We start from the raw sequence: 27,501 nt of genomic DNA, 5'->3' as shown, positions 1-27,501 counted from the left end.
CTCTTCTAGACTACATTCAGGAGTCATCACTATAGCATTTGCCCGAAATGCCAGTTGGCCAGTCTGCCCTTGCATCAGGAGGAGAACTTTCCATTCTCTATGACTGAGGGAGATATATCTTGTGCATTCACTGTGACATTTGGCTGAGTAACAAGGCAGAACAACAAGTTTGGACTCGAATGAGAGAGTATACTACTTAGGTTCATTCAGTTGGGTAATAGGGTTTTCTGGTAGACCCATGTTCCCGGGATAAAGAAAGACACTTGTTCTACACTCAATGATTTAGAGTCATCCATTGTAACAGTTTGCCAAAAAGGAGTGATGATAGTCCCAGTTCCTGCCCATGAAATGGCTGGACTATATATTTTCCATTCAGTGGAATTTTTACATATTCCAATTATCTTTTGTATGTGAATCTCTATCTATCAATACAATTTATGAATGGCATTAGCCAAAGCTGAAACAGAATTGCATGGAGGCCACAATTTCAAGAGATGTCACTGTTATATTAACAGTCGAAACAGCAGGCCCCATTTTGGCTCTGTTGCTGACAAAGTGCCCATCCCAGGAAGTATAGAAGCTCTGTATTTCACTCACTGCGGTGCTGCTTGTTGTTGACATATAGGCAACACCTGGGTGTTTGGGCTGTTGTATTGTCCCATCAGAATACAAATTAATTGATGTCTGTTTATTTCCTGGCTTAGGATATGTTGTGGTCAAGCCAGAGCTAAAAACAATTGAATTTCCTACAGCCTTCATAGTTGTTTGGCATTGCAGAGCCAAATGTGTGTGTGTGTGGCTCATCAGAAGGGATCCTATAGTTGTATATAAGCTATAAGCTAATAAAGTTGTAAGTCCATATGAATGCATGAGGTCATGTGGTTTAACAGCACAGTTATTTTCATCCCATTCTTACTCACATTACTCTCATCTATGTTCAAGTTTAACATTAATTGTCCTCTACAGCTACAAAGCATTTGGCTCCTGTATTAGTCAAAATAACTTGCAGGCTACACTGAAAATAGATAGCCTAACAGTGGAATGTATGAGAGTATAATAAACCCTTTATAAAATCATAATGAAATAGTTGGATTGGGACGGCTAATATTTCAGAGACAATCCTATGAGGCCTTTTCGGAGGTGTGTATGTGACCAAAATGTTATATTTTTCAATAATTATTTGAAGTGAATTATATTTGAAGTGAAGCCATTCTACCATGTCAATTCATTTATTGCAGACTTCCATTTTTGGAACCGTTCCCTGGAGAAGAGAAGTTAAAATTCTAATTTAGAGCTTGTTCCAAAATGGGCATGGTGTCAGGTTGGAATTAATATTAGCTTCCGGTGCCTCTTTTGTCTTTTTGATAGGGAAGCTCAGTGGAGTTTGAATGAAATACTTGTCATGACAACGAAGGGCTGATGGGAAGCGTTTGGTGGGAAAAATAGTGTACTGTTGACTTTAGACTATGAAGAAATGCTTACTCAGAACCCGCTTGTTAAAGTTTTTGGAGGTTATTAATTTGGTTTCTTTGCAATGCTTGACCCATGTCTCCAGTACAGTGTCTCCCAACTCCGGTCCTCAAGTACCCACAACAGTACATATTTTTGTTGTAGCCCTATACAAAAAAAAAGATTCACCTCATTGAGGGCTTGTCGATTAGTTGACAAGTTGAATTAGGTGTGCTATTCTGGGGCTACAACAAAAGTGTGTGCTGTTGGGGGTACTTACATTTTTTATTTATTTAACTAGGCAAGTCAGTTAAGAACAAATTCTTATTTTACAATGATGGCTTACCCTGAGTTGGGTAAACACTGCTCTAGTCAGCCCACACTGGGCTATGTAGCAGCGCAAATCAGATTAACCATCATCAAATTGTCAATGAACTAAGAAGGCAATGCTCTCTCCCACTAGCCTTGTCTCTGTAATGACCTGTAAGTCAATTACTGTTGCCTTTTGTTTATTTTTCCCACAGAGTGTGCCCATCTGCTGCTGGCCCACAATGCACCAGTAAAGGTGAAGAACGCTCAGGGATGGAGTCCCCTGGCAGAAGCTATCAGCTACGGAGATCGACAGATGAGTAAGCAACCGCGCCCCGACTCAGACTGGCTTTACTGTGCCCAGTGGCCCCTAAATCCTGACCAGTGTTCCCCCTATCATAGATGGCAGATAGCCTAGCAGTTAGAGAGGCAAGCCAGCAACCGAAGGGTTGCCAGTTCAAACCCTGGTTCTGACTGGAAAAATCTGTTGAAGTGAGCTGGCAACCGGTGGGTTGCTGGTATCAAATCCTAGATGGCATTGCCTGCCGTTGTGCCCCAGTGTGAAGCATTTTGGTGTCAGAAGTCATGCTTGTTTGCTTGAATGCCCCACCTGCGTGGGAGAGAACAACAACTAGGGGGGAAACTTGCTATGAAATTGGCAGATGATCCTGTGCATTCCTCCACATGGCTCTGAGTTGGCACCAAGCTGCCCCTTTTGTCCATCAGGGGAGAAATTCCTCAAGGGCCTCAGGCTTATGTGTTCAGATGAAAGATAATTTATTAGGAAATGCATCTCTCATAGGCTGGGTATAGGCACGCCTCTCACAAGCATGGCCTGGTAGTGTTATGTCAAGCCCCTAAGCTTGTAGAGCTACAGTTGAAGTCGGAAGTTTACATTCACTTATGTTGGAGTCATTAAAACTCATTTTTCAACCACTCCACAAATTTCTTGTTAACAAACTATAGTTTGGCAAGTCGGTTAGGACTAGAGGTTGACCGGGGCAGAACGACAGATTTTCACCTTGTCAGCTCGGGGGATCCAATCTTGCAACCTTACAGTTAACTAGTCCAACGCAATAACGACCTGCCTCTCTCTCGTTGCACTCCACAAGGAGACTGCCTGTTACGCGAATGCAGTAAGCCAAGGTAAGTAGCTAGCTAGCATTAAACTTATCTTATAAAAAACAATCAATCAATCATAATCACTAGTTAACTACACATGGTTGATGATATTACTAGATATTATCTAGCGTGTCCTGCATTGCGTATAATCTGACTGAGCATACAAGTATCTAAGTATCTGACTGAGCAGTGGTAGGCAGAAGCAGGCGCGTAAACATTCATTCAAACAGCACTTTTGTGCGTTTTGCCAGCAGCTCTTCGTTGTGCGTCAAGCATTGCGCTGTTTATGACTTCAAGCCTATCAACTCCCGAGATGAGGCTGGTGTAACCGAAGTGAAATGGCTGGCTAGTTAGCGCTCGCTAATATTATTTCAAATGTCACTCGCTCTGAGCCTGTGGTTGTTTCCCTTGTTCTGCATGGGTAACGATGCTTCGAGGGTGGCTGTTGTCGTTGTGTTCCTGGTTCAAGCCCAGGTAGTAGCGAGGAGAGGGACGGAAGCTATACTGTTACACTGGCAATACTAAAGTGCCTATAAGAACATCCAATAGTCAAAGGTTAATGAAATACAAATGGTATAGAGGGAAATAGTCCTATAATTCCTATAATAACTACAACCTAAAACTTCTTAACTGGGAATATTGAAGACTCATGTTAAAAGGAACCACCAGCTTCCATATGTTCTCATCTTCTGCGCAAGGAACTTAAACGTTAGCTTTCTTACATGGCACACTTTTATTTTTCCTCCAACACTTAGTTATTGCATTATTTAAACCAAATTGAACATGTTTCATTATTTATTTGAGGTTAAATTGATTTGTATTGATGTATTATATTAAGTTAAAATAAGTGTTCATTCAGTATTGTTGTAATTGTCATTATTACAAATACATTTTTTTGTAAAAAAAAATATTTTAATCGGCCGATTAAACGGTATCGGCATTGAAAAATCATAATCGGTCGACCGACAACTACTTTGTGCATGACACAAGTAATTTTTCCAACAATTGTTTACAGACAGATTATTTCACTGTATCACAATTCCAGTGGGTCAGAAGTTTACATACACTAAATTGACCATGCCTTTAAAAAGCTTGGAAAATTCCCGAAAATTATGTCATGGCTTTAGAAGCTTCTGATAGACTAATTTACATAATTTTAGTCAATTGGAGGTGTACCTGTGGATGTATTTCAAGGCCTACCTTCAAACTCAGTGCCTCTTTGCTTGACATCACGGGAAAATCAAAAGAAGAAATAAGCCTGACTACGGTTTGCAACTGCACATGGGGACAAAGATCGTACTTTTTGGAGAAATATCCTTTGGTCTGATGAAACAAAAATAGAACTGTTTGGCCATAATGACCATCATTATGTTTGGAGGAAAAAGGGTGAGGCTTGCAAGCCGAAGAACACCATCCCAACCGTGAAGCACTTGGGTGGCAGCATTATGTTGTGGTGGTGCTTTGCTGCAGGAGGGACTGGTGCACTTCACAAAATAGATGGTATCATGAGGGGGGGAAATTATGTGGATATATTGACGCAATATCTCAAGACATCAGTCAGGAAGTTAAAGCTTGGTCGCAAATGGGTCTTCCAAATGGACAATGACCCCAAGCATACTTCCAAAGTTGTGGCAAAATGATTTAAGGGCAACAAAGTCAAGGTATTGGAGTGGCCATCACAAAGCCCTGACCTCAACCCTATAGAAGATTTGTGGGCAGAACTGAAAAAGTGCATGCGAGCAAGGATGCCTACAAACCTGACTCAGTTACACCAGCTCTGTCAGGAGGAATGGGCCAAAATTCACCCAACTTATTGTGGGAAGCTTGTGGAAGGCTACCTGAAACGTTTGACCCAAGTTAAACATTTTAAAGGCAATGCTACCAAATACTAATGTATTTGTATGTATGTAAACTTCTGACTTCAACTGTATATCTGTCACATCATTTTGACCCCATATTTGTATTTTTATTTCTAACCTCTGTCCTGTTGTAAAGCAGTAAAGTGCCCGTGTTGTCACCCTACTCTTGGTTGTGAATCAAAGTACAAAGAAGATCATTTTGACAGGCTGAGACTGCATTCTGTCACTCTGAACGTGACCATACCACAGGTCTGTTCTGGACTTAACTCGCCACAAAGGGAGCTTTTGAACTGCTAAAGTGAGTTAGAGGCCATAATGGAACATTGCACTTAAAAAAGGACTAGGATAAAAAAAAAATGTAAACTATGTTTTACTTTCTTCCCCTTGTCTCTTTCATTTGGCTGTTCATCATTGTCTCTAGCCTTGTGAACTTCTGCTGGTCAGAGTAACGTTAGCCGAGTCATGAGAAGCATACATTTCCTCTGACTGACATTTCTCATTCTTCAAGAACACACTGCATTTTAGATCATAAAAACTCTAACCTCCTCCCTCTATGGCCAGCTTTGATATCTTTTGGGTGTGTAAGAAGCCTGATGTATTGTATGATTCTCCCTCTTTCTTCCCATGGATCCTGACAGTACATCTATGGGAGGGGGAGTGTGCTTTGATGGGTTTCTTTGGGTTTGTGGTTGAGTTATAAAGGGGGACAGGCAATCCTGTGGTATGTACTGTACCTTGAGTGGGATGCATACAGTGGGGCAAAAAAGTATTTAGTCAGCCACCAATTGTGCAAGTTCTCCCACTTAAAAAGACGAGAGAGGCCTGTAATTTTCATCATAGGTACACTTCAACTATGACAGACAAAATGAGAAAAAAAATCCAGAAAATCACATTGTAGAATTTTTAATGAATTTTAAAAAACCAAGCTGCTTACCTATTGCAGATTCAGTCTTCCCAGCCTGGTGCAGGTCTACAATGTTGTTTCTGGTGTCCTTTGACAGCTCTTTGCTCTTGGCCATAGTGGAGTTTGGAGTGTGACTGTTTGAGATTGTGGACAGGTGTCTTTTATACTGATAAGTTCAAACAGGTGCCATTAATACAGGTAACGAGTGGAGGACAGAGGAGCCTCTTAAAGAAGAAGTTACAGGTCTGTGAGAGCCAGAAATCTTGCTTGTTTGTAGGTGACCAAATACTTATTTTCCACCATAATTTGCAAATAAATTCATTAAAAATCCTACAATGTGATTTTCTGGAATTTTGTTTCTCATTTTGTCTGTCATAGTTGAAGTGTACTTATGATGAAAAATTACAGGTCTCTCTCGTCTTTTTAAGTGGGAGAACTTGCACAATTGGTGGCTGACAATACTTTTTTGCCCCACTGTACACTGGAGAGCAGAGTACACCATGGCTGCCTTCTGTAATGTGTACCGTGCATGGCTATCTATGTAGCAGGCGTAAAAGAAACACCGGAAACTAGAACCTCTATATACTGGCCTTGGGAAAAAAACTGACGGGAGGTTCTCTTCTGCACTGTTCAACCAATCCAGAAAATGTGGTGTGTCGCCTTGTTAATGTCCAAAAGCGGAAGTCGCGTCACAGGCTCTCTTTCCGTTTCCCCTAAAAAGCAGAACATTCGATTGTTGTGAACTCAGATAGGAAACAACACCTTCACTTTGCTGATCCTCAACACTGTTGCCCCACAAGGATGCGTGCTCAGCCCCCTCCTGTACTTCATGTTCACCCATGACTGCGTGGCCACGCACTCCTCCAACTCAATCATCAAGTGTGCAGACGACACATTGGATTGAGGTCTGGGCTTTGACTAGACCATTCCAAGACATTTAAATGTTTCCCCTTAAACCACTCAAGAGTTGCTTTAGTAGTATGCTTAGGGTCATTGACAGGGTCTTGGCCAGGTCGCAGTTGTAAATGAGAACTTGTTCTCAACTGGCCTACCTGGTTAAATAAAGGTGAAAGAAAATATAAAATTGTCCTGCTGGAAGGTGAACCTCCGTCCCAGTCTCAAATCTCTGGAAGACTGAAATAGGTTTCCCTCAAGAATTTCCCTGTATTTAGCGCCATCCATCATTCCATCAATTCTGACCAGTTTCCCAGTCCCTGCCGATGGAAAAACATCCCCACAGCATGATGGTGTTCTTGGGGTGATGAGAGGTGTTGGGTTTGTGCCAGACATAGCGTTTTCCTTGATGGCCAAGAAGCTACATTTTACTCTCATCTGACCAGAGTACCTTCTTCCATATGTTTGGGGAGTCTCCCACATGACCTTTGGCGAACACCAAACGTGTTTGCTTATTTTTGTCTTTAAGCAATGGCTTTTTTTCTGGCCACTTCCGTAAAACCCAGCTCTGTGGAGTGTATGGCTTAAAGTGGTCCTATGGACAGATGCTTCAATCTCCGCTGTGTAGCTTTGCAGCTCCTTCAGGGTTATCTTTGGTCTCTTGGTTGCCTCTCTGATTAACGCCCTCCTTGCCTGGTTGTGAGTTTTGGTGGGCGGCCCTCTCTTGGCAGGTTTGTTTTGTACCATATTCTTTCCATTTTTTAGTAATGGATTTAATGGTGCTTCGTGGGATGTTCAAAGTTTCTGATATTTTTTTTTATAACCCAACCCTGATCTGTACTTCTCCACAACTTTGTCCCTGACCTGTTTGGAGAGCCCCTTGGTCTTCATGGTGCCGCTTAGTGGTGTTGCAGACTCTGGGGCCTTTCAGAACAGGCGTGTGTGTGTGTATGTATGTGTGTGTATATATATATATATATATATATATATATACTGAGATCATGTGACAGATCATGTGACACTTATGTGATTGCACACAGGTGGACTTTATTTAATTAATTATGTGACTTCTGAAGGTAATTGGTTGCACCAGATCTTATTTAGGGGCTTCATAGCACGCACCATTTTTCAGTTTTTTATTTTGTAGAATTTTTTGAAAAAGTTATTTTTTAAATTTCACTTTACCAATTTGGACTATTTTGTTTATGTCCATTACATGACATCCAAATTAAATCCATTTAAATTACAGGTTGTAATGCAACAAAATAGGAAAAACGGCAAGGGGGGTGAATACTTTTGCAAGGCACTGTATGTGACAAATTAAATTTGATCTCCAGGGTCTATGGATACCCACCATCCATTTGGTCTGTGTTACTTGGTAACTGTTTTAAAGGAGAGAGGCACTCATTATTTCAAATTATTTTTTATTATTTGATGTTCTACTACACTTCGACCTGTGTTGGTTGATGCGCACACCTACCTTCTGACTCACTAACTGTGTAGTTCCAAGGCATCATGGGTCTCTTATCACACTGCCACGCCACCCTCACTTAAATGAATCACTTTTATTCTTAGCTGTTGACTCAGTTCCTGCAAATCTTGTAAATGACTACAGTAGGTGTATAGGCCTGGCCCTGTCATATGACCTGGCTGTCAGTAAGGCAGGAGAGTAGTAATGAACAGTTTTCCATATTCAGTGTCATAAACATGTAAAAGCTAGCTAACATGGCTAGCCTAGAAAAGCAATGCAATGCACAGTGTTTTAGATACATTAGCAGGTCAGCACTTCTCTTGGTCTGGTAGGGAAGTGGCAGCTGTCTGTGTGAGGATGGAAACATCTGAATGAATGAGGCCACTGAAAGTTGCTGATATCACACTTTTCCAGGAAGTAGTGATCTGGTCTTTTTAGAGATTCTAAAATCCCATATTCAAAGTGCCTTTATAAAAAGACCAGACCAGTACTGAATCTGTTTGTTTTTAGCCAGATGGTAGACTTACTGTATATTGCCTGACCACCCAAACTCCTTTCTCCCGGCAAATGCTACACCACTCCCACATATGTTAATTTCTCCTCCGCAATGAGGCTGGATCTTAGTACCACGACGATTACCATTCTAACATTCTAACCCCCCCCCCCCAAAAAAGAAAATGTGTCATTGGCTTTGCTACTCTGATTGGTTAGAGATGATCCAATCTCTCATTTACTTTTTGTGCTAGCACATAACGTTCTGAGAATCATGTTTCTTAGGTGAGAATTTCAGTACTTCAGCAAAACGTTTTCTGCATGTTTCCTCATGGTTCTATTTAAAGTCATGTTCACATTAAGAAAACTTACCATAAAAACCCACAAGAAAATACTAAGGTTCAAAGAACATTCTAAGAATGTTATTTTAAAACATATACATTCCGTTCTCGGCATCAACAAAACTCTACCCTCTATCTTGTTAAGTGTGTTCAGGTGTGTTGGCTTCGCCCACTAATTGGCCACACCTGATCTTAATGAGTGCTAGTTTCCTTTGAAATGGGGTCTGTTTGAATAGACAAAAATTAAAAGCTTAGGTAGCTCCATCCTTGTGGCGCTGTAGACTAATTCCATAGATTGAGAGCAGAAGATCGTAGGTTTAAATCTCACAATAAAAAATAAATGTTTGTTTTCAAGTGTCCTACCTGTGCTTGGAGTTCAAAACAGTTAACCCAAACTAAGCCAGCAGTGTTATTAAGTCTTATTTCTTAAAAAAAAAAAATCCTCTTTTCTCCTCAATTTTGTGGTATCCAATTTTTGTAGTTACAATCTTGTCTCATCGCTGCAACTCCCGTATGGACTCGGGAGAGGCTAAGGTCGAGAGCCGTGCGTCCCCCGAAACACAACCCAACCAAGCCGCACTGCTTCTTGACACAATGCCCACTTAACCCTGATGCCAGCCGAACCAAGGAAACACCATGCACCTGGCGACCGTGTCAGCTTGCACTGCGCCAGGCCAACCACAGGAGTCACTAGTGCGTGATGGGACAAGGACATCCCTGCCAGCCAAACCATCCCCTAACCTGGACGACGCTGGGCCAATTGTGCGCCGCCCCATGGGTCTCCTGGTCATGGCCGGCTGCGACAGAGCCTGGACTCGAACCCAGAATCTCTAGTGGCACAGCTAACACTCTGATGCAATGCCTTAGACTAATGAGCCACTCGGGAGGCCTGGTGTTAAGTCTTATGTTCTCAGAACGTTATTTAATTACCTTAACCTGTAATTTCCATTCTCAGAACGTTAATAAAACCTCATAGGAAAACTTTCAGAGAACCATAGTAAAACATTCTCAAAACCTCCCTGCAATCTAAAAATGTACGTTTACAGACTAGGCTACATTTTCTCAGAACATTTCAAATTGTTTCCTTTTTACCGGTCAAAAAACATATGGATTCTTTCCCAGAACTGATGGGAATCCAAAAATGTAAGTTCCCACAACTTCCAAGGAACCAAAGTTACTAGCTGGGGATAGAGCAGCAAAATAATAACGTTTGAGTCAGGCAAAGACTTACTGTAATGTGGTCTGTGTGTAGCTGGTGTAGAGGAGTCAGGCGCAGGACAGCAGATATAAGTAAATAAACGTACTTTACTCAAAATATACAAATGCGATACAATAAAGAGAGCCCACATTAACGGACCATACTACATACAAACAATTACTCACAAACAGAAGTGGGGGAACAGAGGGTTAAATAATGAACAACTAATTGGGGAATTGAAACCAGGTGTGTAAGACAAAGACAAAACAAATCGAAAATGAAAAGTGGATCGGTGATGGCTAGAAGGCCGGTGACGTCGACCGCCGAACGCCGCCCGAACAAGGAGAGGGACCGACTTCAGCGGAAGTCGTGACACATACAGTGCCATCAGAAAGTATTCATACCCCTTGACTTATTCCACATTTTGTTGTGTTACAACCTGAATTCAAAATGGATTAAATAAATAAAAAATCTCACCCATCTACACACAATATCCCATAATGACAGTGACATTTTTGCAAACTTATTGAAAATTCAATACAGAAATATTTAATTTATATAAGTATTCACACCAATACATGTTAGTATCACCTTCAGCAGTGATTACAGCTGAGTCTTTCTGGGTAAGTCTCTCTCTAAGCGCTTTGCACACCTGGATTGTACAATATTTGCACATTTATTATTTTTCAAACTCTTCAAGCTCTCTTAAGTTGGTCATTGCTAAACAGCCATTTTCAAGTCTTGCCATAGATTTTCAAGCCATAGATTTTCAGAAACATTCAATGTCATAACATGAGGCAGCCACCACCATGCGTGGCACTCAGTGATGTGTTGTGTTGGAATTGCCTCAAACAACCCTATTCTGTACAGACTTCCTTCCTCCCTAAATTGGGGGGGACGGGACTATGTACAGAAAGTGCTGAAATTTCTAAACGCTTTACCCGATATGGATGAAAATAACCTCAAATTAAAGCTGACCGCCTGTACTTTAACTTCATAATCATTGTTTAATTTCAAACTTTGAAAAGAAAAATGCTTCATTGTCCCAAAAATGTACAGAGGGCACTGTAATTCATATATGCCTAAAAGTACCGTAGAGCTCTTTTTACTTGCATACAATATAGCTGGATCGCCCCATCCTTCCCCTAGGCGTTCGCCACCCTGCAGCACCCCAACACATCCCACTCAGCTTTAGGATCTTAGTGAAACATTCATTATTGTTTCCAGGTGTTAGGCCAAGGCCAGAGTGACAACCAACAGTACGGTAGACCCCCAGGGCCAGGACTGAGCAGCCCAGCAGCTAGGGATTGCCTAAAGAGGTAGCTCCCCTGACGTGGGCATGTTGTCAATACAGACTATTTTTGTCTTACAGTATTCCATAGAAGGCATCCATACCTTGTGAAAGTTGCAAAGTATACCCTTAATCTTGTACTACATCTAATCTAGTGATACATAACTTGACATTTCTGCCATCCATTGTGACATTGTGGGAGGATAACCAACCATCCAATTAATGGCAATGCATTTCTTATGTGCTATAAATGCTAGGCTACACAATTTTATCTGATAAGTATCAACATTTCCAAGTAAAAAAGGAGAAGGGAGAATCTGTAGACCTGCTGAGTTAAAAGAACATACTCTTTGCCAGAATTCAGCCAGCTTCACAAGAGCATAACATTATGCAAATATGTCCTCTTGTGTTTTACACCTCCAGCAGAGGAATGACATTTCTGAGTGTATAAAATTTGCAAAATGTTCTAAAAACCTGTTTTCGCTTTGTCATTGTGGGGTATTGTGTGTAGATTGAGGGGGAAAAAATATTTAATCCATTTTAGAATAAGGCTGTAATGTAACAAAATGAGTAAAAAGGGAAGGGGTCTGAATACTTTTCGAATGCACTGTATGTATCTATTCATCATCATCAATAGTGTCTCCTAGGTCTTCCTTACATTTTAGTTGTACATGTTTTGTATCATCAGGAAAAGCCTCTATCAACCCTTGATACAATGTGGAAATAAACTTTATAGGTTTGTCAGACTTCCTTAAAATAGTTTCAATGTTTGAAGTTTCTGGCTTGTCCAGTGTTTGCTGCACAGAGAGAATAAAGTGTTGCATCTGCAAAAGTTCACCTTTGCGACACCACAGACTGGTCTTCCCTGGTTGCCTGACCCTGCTGAGACCCCTGTCACCATCTGATCCTGCTATAAAGCATGACAAAGAATGACCTTGGTGTACATTTATACATTGATTCTATTCTTGGATAATATAATGGTTCAATAATTGAAGTCACCATTATTCCCAGATCCCAGACTGTAGCTTTAAGCTTTAGTCATGTAGCTACTGTAGGCCTTGAAAATAAAAGAGAGCCTGTCTTCATAAGGGTGACCATCACCCTGATGAAGACCGCTTGGCTGTCGAAACGTTGGTAATTACATTTTTGCATCTGAGCTCCTAGAGTGTGCGGCTCTCTTTTATTTTCAAGTTTTCTACTCCGCTAGCCAGCACCTTGTCTTAATAGGTGTGCGTTTCTTTTTCTTCTAGATCGCTACTGTAGGCCTACCATTAACTCAAGATGGAACTTTGTATCAATTCACTGATTGTTTTAATATACTGCAAAATTCACTAGTCTTCCCTGGCTGTCTGACCCTGCTGGGACTCCTGTCACAATCTGATGCTGCTAAGACATGATGAGCATAGTGTTGTGTACTGACTGTGCGCCATGACATTGAAGCCTGTAGAGCTGTTTAAGCCGTGTCGGAGTAGAGAATTAGCTAGGGAAACTGACACATCAATAACGTTACTTTGCTATATTGACTGTAATAAAATACATACATTGCGCTGTCAAAAAACATAAGTATTGGTCTTCATTAATTTGGCCACTGGTTTCATCATTTGACTTAGGTCTAATGTGATTGAGGGTTAAGTTAGTGAGCTAGCTAATGTTAGCCAACTTTTGGCTAGCTCTAATGGTAGCTACATCAACTGGCGAAAACTAGCCAAGTTAATTTACTTCTGTTGAAACAGGACAAAACAAAGGCTACAAAATATTTCCATACACACAACAGCTGTTATACTGCTACCTGACAGATACTGAGATAGCTAGAGGCTATCGCTGAACTGTTTGTGGTAGCTACTGTAGCAAAATCATTCACTTCAGACAGAACTTCAGTCGAGAGGGGATGAAACATTAGCTACTTCCTGTTAAGTCAAACAGCAGTTACCTTGCATCAGCCAAATAAAGAGTAGCCAATTTCTGCACTGCTTGCTTTTACAACTCAGAGAAAATGCCCAACACACAGACAGCACCTGCCTCTGTTCATCTCTCCTATAAACCAGCCTTTCAGAAGCTTTGCCTTCACACAGCCTATCCGTACGTTCTGTGGTGTCCGCGTGGTCCTAAAGCACACCCTTAATGTATCACAGTACAATGTTGAAACTGGGAGGGGGGGCAAAAATGCCATTTCAGAATGTGGTGGGGTCATGTCCCCAGTGAAAGTTGGGCCGCTAATTTGTAAACATTTCTAAAAACAGAATTCCACTTTGACATTATGGGCTATTGTGTGTAGGTCAGTGACACAAAATTTCAATTTAAACCAATCCAAATTCAGACTGTAACACAACAAAATATGTAAAAAGTCAAGGAGTGTGAATACTTTCTGAAAGCACTGTAAATCCAAAACAGAAGTGAATAAATTGTTAGCCGGTTGTTTCACAACCAAAAGTTGGTCAACGCTTTGTTCACCACAGATAGCAGGTAGCAGATTTTAGCAAATTAGTAAGTTTTACAGCAGGAACATAGTTATGTGTTTTCTCCCTATATACTTGTCCACAGTCCACATGCTTTTTTTTCACACAACTGTGTGTCAAATTTATGTGCTCACTAAAAGCCTATCACTGTTTCTATCACCGGTCTTCCTGTCTCATGATGTGAAGATAGGCCTTTTATCTTCTCCATCACCATCTTTTTCTTGGTCTTATTTGGAGTGATGTTTTCCTCAATTTCAGGAAGATTCCAAATGTTTTACACCCAAGTCATAGACTGTTTTCTCTGCAAGCATATCTCATATCTCCCTCACTAGCTTTAAGCACCAGCTGCCAGAGCAGCTCACAGATCACTGCATCTGTACATAGCCCACCTGTAAACAGCCCATCTATCTACCTCACCCCCATACTGTATTTATTTATTTATCTTGCTCCTTTGCACCCCAGTATCTCTACTTGCACATTCATCTTCTGCACATCTACCATTCCAGTGTTTAATTGCTATATTATAATTACTTTGCCACCATGGCCTATTTATTGCCTTAACTCCCTTATCTTACCTCATTTGGACTCACTGTATATATACTTTTTGTTTTCTTTTTTTCTACTGTATTATTGACTGTATGTTTTGTTTATTCCATGTGTAACTCTGTGTTGTTGTTTCTGTCGCATTGCTTTGCTTTATCTTGGCCAGGTGGCAGTTGTAAATGAGAACTTGTTCTCAACTAGCCTACCTGGTTAAATGAAGGTGAAATAAAAAAAATAAAAAGTGGTATTGGAGCGCCAAGTATAGGACAAAGGCTCCTTAACAGCATCTACCCCCAAACCACAAGACTGCTGAACAAGATCCCCCCCCCCCTACATTTGTTTTGTGCACGGCTGCACTCACTGTTTATTATTTATGCATAGGCACTTCACCCCTACCTACATGTACAAATTACCTGGACCCCCTGTATATAGCCTCATTATTGTTATTTTGTTTACTTTTTATAATTTTTTACTTTTGTTTATTTAGTAAATATTTTCTTAACTCTTCTTGAACTGCACTGTTGGTTAAGGGCTTGTAAGTAAGCATTTCATGGTAAGGTCTACACTTGTTGTATTCGGCGCATGTGACAAATAAAGTTTGATTTGAAGATGGTTATTTCCTCAGTCACAATATGCTAACTAAATTAAAACATTCTGCCTAATGGTGTTAATAGGTGTCTCTTTCTAGATCTGTGTGAGAGAGATGGATGGACAGTTGTCCACCGTCCATCAGGAGACACAAAAGCCTAGGAAATGGATACTAGCTAGCTATTCTACTGTTTCTGTTCTGTTGATCTCACTTCACATGATGGAATATTGAATTACATATCCTTTGTAGTGACTGCCCTCCCCATCTTTTACAATCATGTAAAAAACAATCATGCTTTTTATTTCTCTCTCATTATAATCACATGAAAGTCATTAGTTTATTACTCTCATTAGGATGGCTGACATCTAGCCCTAAGTGCTCACATAAATCACAATGCAGCAGCCTATGAAATAGTTCAAATGCAGGCTCTGGTCCCCTGGGTTTGGCGCTATGGTGGCTTATCATATGGGGCTTTTACTGTCCAGCGCCCTGCTGGGTGCTTTGATGAGAATGGCAGGGGAATTCTGCCATCAAAGCGCAATGGAGATGGAAGTGATTTGTCCCATAGCCTCTGATGTGGCAGGAGAACTGGAAAACTGGAGCGCCCTGCTCTGTCTATGACCGACTGCTAGCTTAGCCTGTTCTGTTGTGCCGCCAATAATGAATAGGTATTTTGCCTGCAGTGAAGCCTAGGTGCTGCCTAGTGCTTACACTGTGTCAATATTTACTGTCCTCTCCCTGCTACTCGAAAGCTGGCTGACAGGTGTAGTTCATTTTTCACTGGTGGAGGCGTGTTGGATAAACAATATTATTTCAGGTCTTGGTTATGTGGTGGATTCATTAGCATTAATAATACATTATCTATTATGATTTATTATTAACAATCCAGACCCATTTCAGACAGGAAATTGCTTCTATAGCCATGATTTGGTCTGTATGAGGGTGAATAGGCCTAATTATAGAGAGGTGGTCCAGTGTTGAGGTCCGTGTCAGCTCGGCCCATTTATGCTGGGTGGTCTGTGGGCAGATGGTGAGTTATTCCTCCCTCCTCTCCCCTCTCTGGTCTCTCCCACCGAGGGGCGGTGAGGATCAGGAGGCTCGCCCATCCGGAGCCTGTCGCCTCTCATTAGGCAACCAGGCCTGGGAAAAACAGAGAGATGTCTGGCCCCCAAAACACCAAAACATAGCCCAGCTCGTGTGTGTGTTTGGCCACAGAGCTTGGCCCCCGTGGCCTAGTTTCATTAACAACACCAATGTCTCCGCTTCCTTTGGTTTCCTCTTTGGGTCTGTGAACTCAAATCAAATTTTATTGGTCGCGTACACATATTTAGCAGATATTATTGGGGATATATCGAAATGCTTGTGTTTCTAGCTCCAACAGTACAGTAATATCTAACAATACACACATCTAAAAGTAAGAGAACGGAATTAAAAAAATATAGAAATATGTCAGTCCGGAGTCTAAAAAAATGTACAATATTGTCTACACATCCCATCATATATGTGTAGATACAATGCCTTCGGAAAGAATTCAGAACCCTTGACTTTTTCCACATTTGATTACGTTACAGCCTTATTCTAAATAGAAATCCTCGATAATCTGAACACAATACCCCATAAGCAAAAACAGTTTTTTAGAAAAACTTAAATATCACATTTACATAAGTTTTCAGTCACTTTGCCATGAGACTCGAAATTGGGCTCAAGTGCATTCTGTTTCCATTGATCATCCTTGAGATGTTTCTACAACTTGATTGGAGTCCACCTGTGGTAAATTCAATTGATTGGACATGTTATGGAAAGGCACACACACCTGTCTATATAAGGTCCAACAGTTGACAGTGCATGTCAGAGCAAAAACCAAGCCATGAGGGTGAAAAAATTGTCCGTAGAGCTCCGAGACAGGATTGTGTCGAGGCACAGATCGGGGGAAGGGTACCAAAACATTTCTGCAGCATTGAAGGTCCCCAAGAACACAGTGGCCTCCATCATTCCTAAATGGAAGAAGTTTGGAACAACCTAGGACTCTTCCTAGAGCTGGCTGCCCAGCCAAACTGAGCAATCGGGGGAGAAGGGTCTTGGTCAGGGAGGTGACCAAGAACCCGATGGTCACTCTGACAGTGCTCTAGAGTTCCTCTGTGGAGATGGGAGAACCTTCCAGAAGGACAAACATCTCTACAACACTCTACAAATCATGCCTTTATGGTAGAGTCGCCAGACAGAAGCCACTCCTCAGTAAAAGGCACTTGACAGCCCGTTTGGAGTCTTTGGCCAGAATGCCAAGCGTCATGTCTGGAGGAAACCTTGGATCATTCCTACTGTGAAGCATGGTGGTGGCAGCATCATGCTGTGGGGGTGTTTTTCACCTGAACATACTGTAGATGTGCGGCAACACTCCTCATCCAACCTGACAAAGCTTAAGAGGATCTGCAGAGAAGAATGGGAAAAACTACCCAAATACAAATCTGCCAAGCTTGTAGCTTGTAGCCAAAGGTGCTTCCACAAAGTACTGAGTAAAGGGTCTGAATACTTATGTAAACGTGAATTTCAATTTTTTTTTAAATATAAATTGACCCCCAAAAATAAATCTGTTTTTGCTTTGTCATTAAGGGGTATTGTGTGTATATTTATAATGAGGCTGTAACGTAACAAAATGTGAAAAAAGTCTAGGGGTATTTACACACACAATACCAGTCAAAAGTTTGTACACATCTACTCATTCAAGGGTTTTACTTTATTTGTACTATTTCCTACATTGTACAATAATAGTTAAGACATCAAAACTATGAAATAACACATAGAATCATGTAGTAACCAAAAAAGTGTTAAACAAATCAACATTTATTTGAGATTCTTCAAAGTAAGAAGGAAAGAAATTCTACAAATTAACTTTTAACAAGGCACACCTGTTAATTGAAACACATTCCAGGTGACTACCTCATGAAGCTTGTTGAAAGAATGCCAAGAGTGTGCAAAGCTGTCATCAAGGGTGGCTACTTTGAAGAATCTCAAATATATCATATTTTTTGGTTTTGTTTAACACTTTTTTGGTTACTACATGATTCCATATGTGTTATTTCATCATTTTGATGTCTTCAATATTATTCTACAATGTAGAAAATAGTAAAAATAAAGAAAAACCATGGAATGAGTAGGTGTGTCCAAACGTTTGACTGGTACTGTATATGATGGGATGTGTGGACATTATGTACAGTATATTGATAGAATTTATATATCTGAAGAATACGTGGATAGAATAGTATATGTACAGCAATAGTTGAATAGGATAGCCTTGACTAAAATACAGTATATACATATGAAGTGGGTAAAAACCTATGTAAACATTAAAGTGACCAGTGTTCCATGACTATGTACATAGGGCAGCAACCTCTAAGGTGCAGGTTTGAGAAACCGGGTGGTAGCCGGCAAGTGTAAGTGACTAATGTTCAGGGCAGGGTACTGGGTGAAGGCCGGCTTGTGGTGACTATTTAACAGTCTGATGGCCTTGAGATATGAGCTGTTTTTTAGTCTCTCAGTCCCAGCTTTGATGCACCTGTACTGACCTCGTGTTCTGGATGGTAGCGGGGTGAACAGGCCATGGCTCAGGTGCTGTAGATATCCTGGAGGCTAGGCAGATCGTTCCATTCTCTGGAGAGTCCTGTGGTTGCGCTTGGTGCAGTTGCCGTACCAGGCGGTGATACAGCCCGACAGGATGCTCTCCATGGTGCATCTGTAGAAGTTTGTGAGGGTCTTAGGGGCCAAGCCGAATTTCTTCAGCCTCCTGAAGTTGAAGAGGCACTGTTTTGTGCCTTCTTTACCCCACTCCGTATGGGTGGACCATTTCAGATTGTCAGTGATGTGTACGACGAGGAACTTGACGTTTTTCATCTTCTCTACTGCGGCCCCGTCGATGTGGATAGGGGGGTGCTCCTCTGTTGTTTTCTGAAGTCCACGATCAGCTCCTTCATTTTGTTGACATTGAGGGAGAGGTTATTTTCCTGGGATGCACAGAATAAAGCATACATGTGTAGGCCTACAGTTAGCTTATTATTGTGGGATGTGTTTGTTCGGAAAACAGCCTGTGTGATTGAATGGACAGATTAGGCCTACTTCAGCCCCTGCATTTGAAATGACCAAATTAAACACTATATGGTTTGTCTGCGACATGATTCCATTCCTTTTATTGGAGGTTTGTGGTTTTTATTTCATAAAAGCTGTTTTCTTCTAAAAGCATATTATATGTGGATTGCTCATATTGTCGTTTAATCCCCTGACGCCTCCTATAACTGCAATTAGCTGTTGTTCCCACCTCTCTTTGAACCACAGATAAATGTTAGTCGGGTGTGGCTGTTTCAGCTCGGTCTTATTTGTATGAAAACGAGAGGAATTAGGCTGAAAGCTTGTTAAGCTGGGTTGTCATGGTTAAAAGTCTCTGCTCTGTTTGTCCTCCCTCGGGTCATTAAAGAGCTAACAGAGGTATCTCATTAATGGTCCACTTTATTGTTCATCTCATTTCCCTCTTTGAACTTCCTGGAATATATGTGATCCCTACCGGCAGTGTAGTCGGTGGGGGTTGTAAAAGCCTGTTATGCCGTTTCACTCTGGGAAGTCAATATAGTGTATATCAGGGACTAGAATTAGCAGTCAGTAGGTGTGTTTCTCCCATTATTGAAATTCATTGACAGTGCCATGTGCTTTAATACTGTACAATGCTGTACTGTGTGATCAAGATTTGAATGATGTGATGCTTAGCTACCCAGACACCAAATGATTCAGTCATCGCAACTAAGCTTTTAAAAGCATACCGTATAGATTGGGGTCAAGTTCATGGTGAAATGTGATCCTCTATTTAGCAATGTGCAATGCAGTTGATTGGATACTTCCTCTTGAAGACCAATACCTAGAGATTCCAGTAATGATGATTGTTATTGCCGTATGTAGTTGTGGTCTCACTCCTCGCTCTCTCTGTACTTCTCTCTGTCAGTCACAGCGCTGCTAAGGAAGCTGAAACAGCAATCCAGAGAAAGTGTGGCGGACAAGAGGCCAAAGTTACTGAACGCCCTCAAAGAGGTACGGCACTGAGTCTCTCTCTCTCTCTTTCCCCGTTGTTATTTAATATCCCTGATCCCTTGTAGTGTATTTGAGGTGTAAAAAGGCTTCTGAAGTCTGCAATTTCCACTTAACAACTACCCCTACAAAAATGTCTACATAATCATTTATATTTCCTGTTGCTGCAGGATTATTTCCCATATGTAGCAAAATGTCTTAAACACACACAGACCCAGGCGCTATCAGTCACTCAGTCACACACTAACTACTGTCATCACAACAAAGCACCCCCAGAGAACGACCCTCTACATGCAGTGAATATGCCCTCGCCCTAGTCGCCTACGCTCAGGGATTATGCAGACAGACAGCAACATGGGCCAACCTGCATGGGTCAACCTGCATGAAAGGTGACATTCTCATAAACATTCTAACGACACAGGGGAGGCAGATTCTCCACTCCACACACCCACTTGCACACTCACACACACAGTTGATAGTCTGGGCTTTGGGGAGCCTTGCAGCACTGTGGCTGGCATGATGTTGTCGAGGGTACGCTGTGGGCATAAACATCTGGTGCCCTGGGCATAAGCCACTACCAGGTCAGTTGTGACTCCCCAAGAGGATGAACCTGAGTGATGAAGAGAAGGAGAGCGCGATGGAGGAAAGGGATGAGAGAGCAGTTCTCTCCCGTGTTAGATGAGAGGATATTATCATTCCTGTGATGTCAGAGAGAGATTCTCTCTTAACTCCAGGGGATTATATTTCTCAGAGATGTGATGCGTTATTATTAATATTACATCACGGGAGGTTTTATTTCTGGTCAGTACTGTGAGATTAGTTGGGCCAGCTGTGTAATTTCAGAGCATTTTAACTACATATTGGATTCTAAACTCATTGAAGAAAATGAGGCTCAACTAGGCTATCTTTGATATGGTAATGTCTGTCAGGTCTACTCTTCCTCTGTTACTCTGGTGTATTTTGATTGATAATGTAATTGATATTCTGTTTCTTTCCAGCTGGGAGACTTTTACTTGGAGCTTCACTGGGACTTTCAAAGCTGGGGTGAGTTTGCTTTGCATTCCACACAAGTATATGATCAAATTACCCACAACCAGGCCTACTCACTACAACTGATCAGTTTATTTTTAACGACAGAGTGCATCTACTTAGATTAAAGTTGAAAAACTAGCATGGTAGACATAGTTAAACAGAGTGTGTTTGTGTTAATATGGTGGTATCTCTAATAGCGATAATAATACTAATTATAATAATAATAATAATAATAGAGATTGTTTACAAGCCTGAGATAATCCTCTGGAAGGAGTGGCTCACCCCCCCCCCCCCCACACTGACAGAAAGACAGACACTCCCCCTGGTGGTGGCAATACATCATCCCACCACCAGCATTACTAAGGCCTATTAACTTGTACATTAATCAAATGTAATGTAATGTATTTTATAAAGCCCTTTTACAGCAGAGTGCTTATACAGAAATCCAGCCTAAAATCCCAAAGAGCAAGCAATGCAGATGTAGAAGCACAATGTCAAAAAACACAATGTCTAGAAACCTAGAGAGGAACCAGGCTCCAAGCGGTGGCCAGTCCTCTTCTGGCTGTGCTGGGTAGCGATTGTAACATTGTCATTAATGCCATATCGTTCTTCAGAATGTAAAACGTTCATAAATTACCAGCAGGGTCAAATAATAATCATAGGGGTTATAGAGGGTGCAAAAGGTCAGCACCTTAGGAGTAAATGCCAGTTGGCTTTTCATAGCCGAGCATTCAGAGGTCGAGCGCAAGAGAGAGAATCAATGAATCTTATTTTTAGATGCATTATTCACGTAATGCCTATCGTTTCTTGGAATACATTATAGAGAAAATAATGTTACAAATGTCACAAATGACTTTGGCTGAATGTCCAGTGTAAGTCAAGAGTGTGTTCACATGTCCATGTTAAATATTGACCTGCTTGTAAAGATTGTGTGACTGTTCACAACAGTAAAGAAAGGGATCCTGATTGTGTGAATTGGTAGAATTTGACAGGGGATGGAGCCGAGTGCCCCTGTGTGGCAAGGGCTCAAATGTAAAGAATGTATTGGGAGATGCCTTTTAAATTATCCCTGTTCAGGAGGGTGAAACATCATAGAACATTCAGATGGAATTCTATAGTGCAGACAGATATAACAGAGAATTGAGCCAGCTCTGTTAATTCCATTTCTATCTGAAACATTCTAAACGTTTCACCTCAGACATTGAGAGACCAGGACCCCAGCAGTCCTTTTCAATATTCTGGGGATAAAACAGACACGTTGTCCAGTCTGTACTAGTGCAGATCAAAGGGAATTGATTTCCTCAGAGAGAGGTGCACTGCTGGCACACATGGCATTCATAGGCTCTGTTCCAATATCCATGCTAGCATACTTATATATACATTAGAATTAAGCAATATAGCCCAAGGGGGTGTGGTATACCCGAGGTGCCTTATTGCTATTATAAACTGGTTACCAACGTAATTAGTAATTAGCCGTAAAAATAAATGTTTTGTCATGCCCATGGTATACGGTCTGATATAATCTAGAGGCGAAAGAAACGCACAACTATTTAGGTGAGGTGCTGGCTAGCGGAGTGGAACACTTTAAAAAATAAAGGAGAGCCGCACACTCTAGGAGCTCAGATGCAAAAATATTTCTGTCCAACGTTTCGACAGACAAGCTGTCTTCATCAGGGTATAATGACAAACACTGCGGGATGACTTGTTTAAATAGTGTCAAAAGACACACACAGGTGTCTGTAATCATGGCCAGGTGTGGCCTGATATCATTGGTTAATTCTCATATATTAAAATAGCATACAAAAAACATAAATGGATAGCGTATGATCATAGATACAATTTGGCTACATAAGCCTACAAACATTTACAACAGCAAAATCACAATAATCACAAGAATGGCTTCAGATCAAAGTCTACGTTGAGACCGAAGGGAGCAAGGGTCTTTAAGTTAAAGATCCAGGCAGCCTCTCAATAAATTGTCGAGGTCACCCCCTCTCCTAGGGAGGGTGACATGTTTGATGCCATGTCACCCTCCCTAGGAGAGGGGGTGACCTCGACAATTTGTTGAAATGTTGGACATAAAATATTTTTTAAATCTGAGCTCCTAGAGTGTGCGATCTCCTTTATTTAAAAAAAATACGGTCTGATATACCACGGCTTTCAGCCAATCAGCATTCAGGGCTCGTACCACCCAGTTTATAATGAAGCAATATAGTACAGCATGCTAACGTAATTATTGGAACATGGACAATAGTGTGGTGTCCAAAAAAGTGGTCTCAAATCCTATTTGCACATAACCTAAATCAGTCACATAATACCTTCCGCATCTCTTTTATAGTTCTGTGATTGAGACCTTGATAAGGTGCAGGACATTATTTAATGACAGTCTGGTGTAGGCTTGTAAAGAGTGTTAAATATTAAACTGCAGAACTGCATATTCCTGTGCAGGTATGGGCTCTGAAAGAGGGAATATAGGAACTTTGAAGTGGTTGGAGTTTCTAAACTTAGGACTATCTATTTCCCCATGTTGCAGTGCCTTTGCTTTCCAGAATCCTGCCCTCTGACGCCTGTAAGATCTACAAACAGGGGATCAACATCAGGTGAGTCAAGTCATCCCTTGTTTTTATGATGTCGTAACAAGCAACAATTTGCTTGAAGCCAAAAGACAAGATCATTGTAACAAATAAGCATGTCAAACAGATTTCAACACGTAATAAAGAGATGGGTGTGCCACCATTAATCACTGATTCATTAACCAGTACTGTACTGGTCTCAGCTGTTACAGCCTGTTCAAAGTTTGTCCACACACGCAATGCACAATGTTGCTTCTCCTCCGCAGCTCAAAATTGATACACTGTTCTTCACCAATCTTTAGCTTTGGTTGGGTGCCAGTCTGTTTCTCCTTCAGTTTCGTTACATGCAGAAAGAGTCAGGTATTGAGCTTTCCCCTATGGACAAACCCAAGGAGCCACCTCTGTCCATCCAACAACATTAGACTGGTGCTTCTCCTGAGTGATGTCCTCAGCTTTAGTATTATACTGAAAAAGTCAATGAGATATGGTAAAACCCACGATAATAAAGGTCAATATGCCTTGATAAAACCCTTTATTGAAGCACTTTCAAGCTTTTAGAGCCCTTTTCAGTTCAGTAAAGATTCCTGGCCTTGAACACACCCGCTCCCAGCTTTATGGGCTTCTGTAAAGCCAACCCCAGCACGGTGGCTAATGACAAGAACGGTTAACTAGAGTGTGAAATCGGTTCTTGCACTGCTGTGACTGAGCAGCACGGCATCTGTTTGCAGTTCTATTACCTCGTCATCCCTCTCCAAATAATTACACTTAGTTAAAGAGATAACCAACACCTACTCTAACCCTACAGACTACATTATAATTGTCCCAGCGCCAAGTCGTCACATTCAATTATTCCCCATCCAGTAGCGAACTGACATCACCAGTTGGACTATACAGAATACAGTAAGGTTATCTGGCTTAATTGTTAGCAGGCTGGTTAATGTATGCTGTGTTGCTAAGATTTACAAGCCTCAGTGTTCATTGACAAGAAGCCAGGTTCAGACTGTGTTGTTCTTCAAAGGGCCTGAATTTTACAACACGCAGCTCTGGCATACCGTGATACTCACGCACATACACACAGAGACAGACAAATGAAAGTGTTTTCAGGCGTTGCTAGGTTACTTGCCTCACAAATTGCCACCCCTCCTCCCCACTTCTCCCCTGCTCTGAATCTATGCAACGCTGGAGATTCAGGGATAATTATTCTCAGACACATGAAAGTGTATGCATGTTGTGGTGAGTGGGTGGTGAAGAAAGAAAGTTCTCTAACATGCTTTCAAAATGTCAGTTGGAGAGGGGGGCCAAGGCATAACTTAATTTACATTCCAATGGTTGAAAGTCTCCGCTCTGTCGTACCTCTCACTCTCCCTTTCGTGTCTATGTGCAGCACATATACAGTGGGGCAAAAAAGTATTTAGTCAGCCACCAATTGTGCAAGTTCTCCCACTTAAAAAGATGAGAGGCCTGTAATTTCATCATAGGTACTTATTTTAATACTTATTTTCCACCATAATTTGCAAATAAATTAATTAAAAATCCTACAATGTGATTTTCTCAATTTCTTTCCTCATTTTGTCTGTCATAGTTGAAGTGTACCTATGATGAAAATTACAGGCCTCTCTCATCTTTTTAAGTGGGAGAACTTGCACAATTGGTGGCTGACTAAATACTTTTTTGCCCCACTGTTGATGTGAGTAATCATTAAGCATACGTATGAACTGGGCAATATGTGCTGCTTTAATGTGCTGATACTGGTGCTATTGACATTATATTGACCCATGAAGTGGTTTGAAATTCAACCTTTCTCTCTCTATGGTCATAGACTGGACACCACTCTCATAGACTTCACAGATATGAAGTGCCAACGTGGTGACCTCAGCTTCATCTTCAATGGCGACGCCATCCCCTCGGAGTCCTTTGTGGTGCTGGACAATGAACAGAAGGTGTACCAACGCATACACCACGAGGTAAGACACACGACTTGATGCTGAAGTTGTTGTTTTTGCACTTCTCTAGCTAATGTCCCTGACAGTTTTTTATTCCACCTTTAAAAATGGGCACCTAGCTTCTGAGCCCTGTTTTTGTGAAGTGTGTGTGTGTGTGCAGAAGGCTTCTACCTGCTTACCAACGTGGCGGTGGCTCCTTGTGTTCCAGGAGTCAGAGATGGAGACAGAGGAAGAGGTGGACATCCTTATGAGCAGCGATGTTTACTCGGCCACTCTCTCCACCAAGTCCATCACCTTCTCCAGAGCCCAGACTGGCTGGCTGTTCCGAGAGGACAAAACGGTTGATTTATACATCTCTGTCTCTCTCTGTCAAATCCTAAAATGTATCTTTCTCAGAATTAGGGCAGTGGCGGTCATTATATTTTGTCAGTTGGTGATTGTCAAGCAAATAACTGCCGGTCTCACTGTAATTGACCGTTAATTAACATAAACATATTTAGCATCTCCTGACTTCTATGCATAACCTACAAGCCACTGATGTAGACCTTTGGAACATTTACATTTTAAAAAGTCTAATGAATCAATTTAATATAGCCTACACATCACAATAAATGCATTATTTATGTTGGACAGGTCTAAAGAAACATGAAGAAAATGTAGTCTATTTCAGAAGAACAGAATAGCATACTCTGAGTTGTCCTTATGTTAGGACCTGATCTGGCTATGCCATATGGCTGTGGGCTACACTAGTTAATTTTGTAGACGAAGATTTGCTTTGAATTCCGTGGCATTATTTTATAGTGTGAAGAATACAATTGAACATAGCTGAATAAAATAGAAGGGATATTTTCTTCAAACGATTTCTGAGGGAGTGCGCACATGCGGCTATTCTGTGTTGAGCTGTTAACAAAGAAACAGGTCCTCCTATATGCTTCATTTTGAGTTATTCATGCAACTTTAGTTGTGATACAAATGTTGGGCAACATTGTTTTATACATTCTAGGGCTGATGATTTGAAAAAAGTTGCATGAACGGCATGTGATTTGCTTTGTTTCTTCCGCAGGCTGCACACACTTCATCAGTCTCTCATTCACAATTTGACAAGCACTTAATAATGCCTCAAATTACCCGCCGGCGTCCCTCTTGTGTGGCCGTAACGCACCCTAAAAAAAATCCATGCCTTTTGTGGCCAGTGGCCGTTGTGCCCTTGGGCTGAATATAATAATTATAATTCCCTTATCCCGGCTGCTAATCGTGTGCTCGCGCACATGGTTCTCTCAGATGGCTCAATTCTTATTAGCTAATGCCTGTCATGTGATCGGGTCCTTCTCACAGGCATCGCCGCTCTGAAGTAAGATAAAAGTGAAGACCGACACATCAGCGGCGTAACCTCGAGCGTACTTTTTATCAAATTCCGAGGCGCATATTGAAGATGTTAAAAGAACTGTCCACATTTAGTTTTTGTCAGCCAACAAGCCGACTAGGCCTAATGAACATCAAAAGCACAAGCCTATGTCAATCTATTATCCCCCAAAGTACAAAAGTTGACCAATTCTATTGGCCAATTCAATTATTGTCCTTCTGTGCGAGAAATAAATATTCCAAACATAGTCGAACAGCTGTGGGATGCGATAGATCCCAAATGAATACAACCACTTGCATCAAAAAAACTTTTAAAGCAATGAGGTTGATGCAACAGATCAGAGCGTTTAGTTTAAAAAGTTGATAAACTATTATGCTATTTCTTCACATTATAAGCACAGCAATGCACACACTGCAGTAGGCTATAAGTGTGAATGTTCCAAAATGTAATAAATTAGCGGGGGGAAAACGTCCTCAAAAGTGATGCAAATGCAATTATGCATGTAATGCTTTTATTATTAAGGTGCATTTATATGCTGAGAATGATCTTCCCTAAACTTGAAATTCACACGCCGCTTATGTATGTCAGTTAGGCTCTACACCCTT

General features: G+C 41.2%; 1 protein-coding gene across 2 annotated transcripts in view; it reads left to right on the top strand.

Moving 5' to 3' along the window:
- LOC139375793 (ankyrin repeat domain-containing protein 13C) overlaps positions 1–27,501 on the top strand; it is a 56,108-nt gene that overhangs the window by 20,269 nt on the left and 8,338 nt on the right. For both annotated transcript variants that reach the window (XM_071117788.1, XM_071117703.1), the window contains exons 3-8: positions 1,974–2,078; positions 19,903–19,988; positions 20,984–21,029; positions 23,551–23,617; positions 25,410–25,554; positions 25,742–25,873. In XM_071117788.1, coding sequence (XP_070973889.1) covers positions 1,974–2,078; positions 19,903–19,988; positions 20,984–21,029; positions 23,551–23,617; positions 25,410–25,554; positions 25,742–25,873 — 581 coding nt within the window. The remainder of the gene's footprint in view (positions 1–1,973; positions 2,079–19,902; positions 19,989–20,983; positions 21,030–23,550; positions 23,618–25,409; positions 25,555–25,741; positions 25,874–27,501) is intronic.

The sequence above is a fragment of the Oncorhynchus clarkii genome, chromosome 1 (assembly GCF_045791955.1).
Source record: "Oncorhynchus clarkii lewisi isolate Uvic-CL-2024 chromosome 1, UVic_Ocla_1.0, whole genome shotgun sequence".
Classification (NCBI taxonomy): Eukaryota; Metazoa; Chordata; class Actinopteri; order Salmoniformes; family Salmonidae; genus Oncorhynchus; species Oncorhynchus clarkii.
The sequence above is the reverse complement of the archived record's forward strand: the minus strand, read 5'-3'. Positions and strand labels throughout refer to the sequence as shown.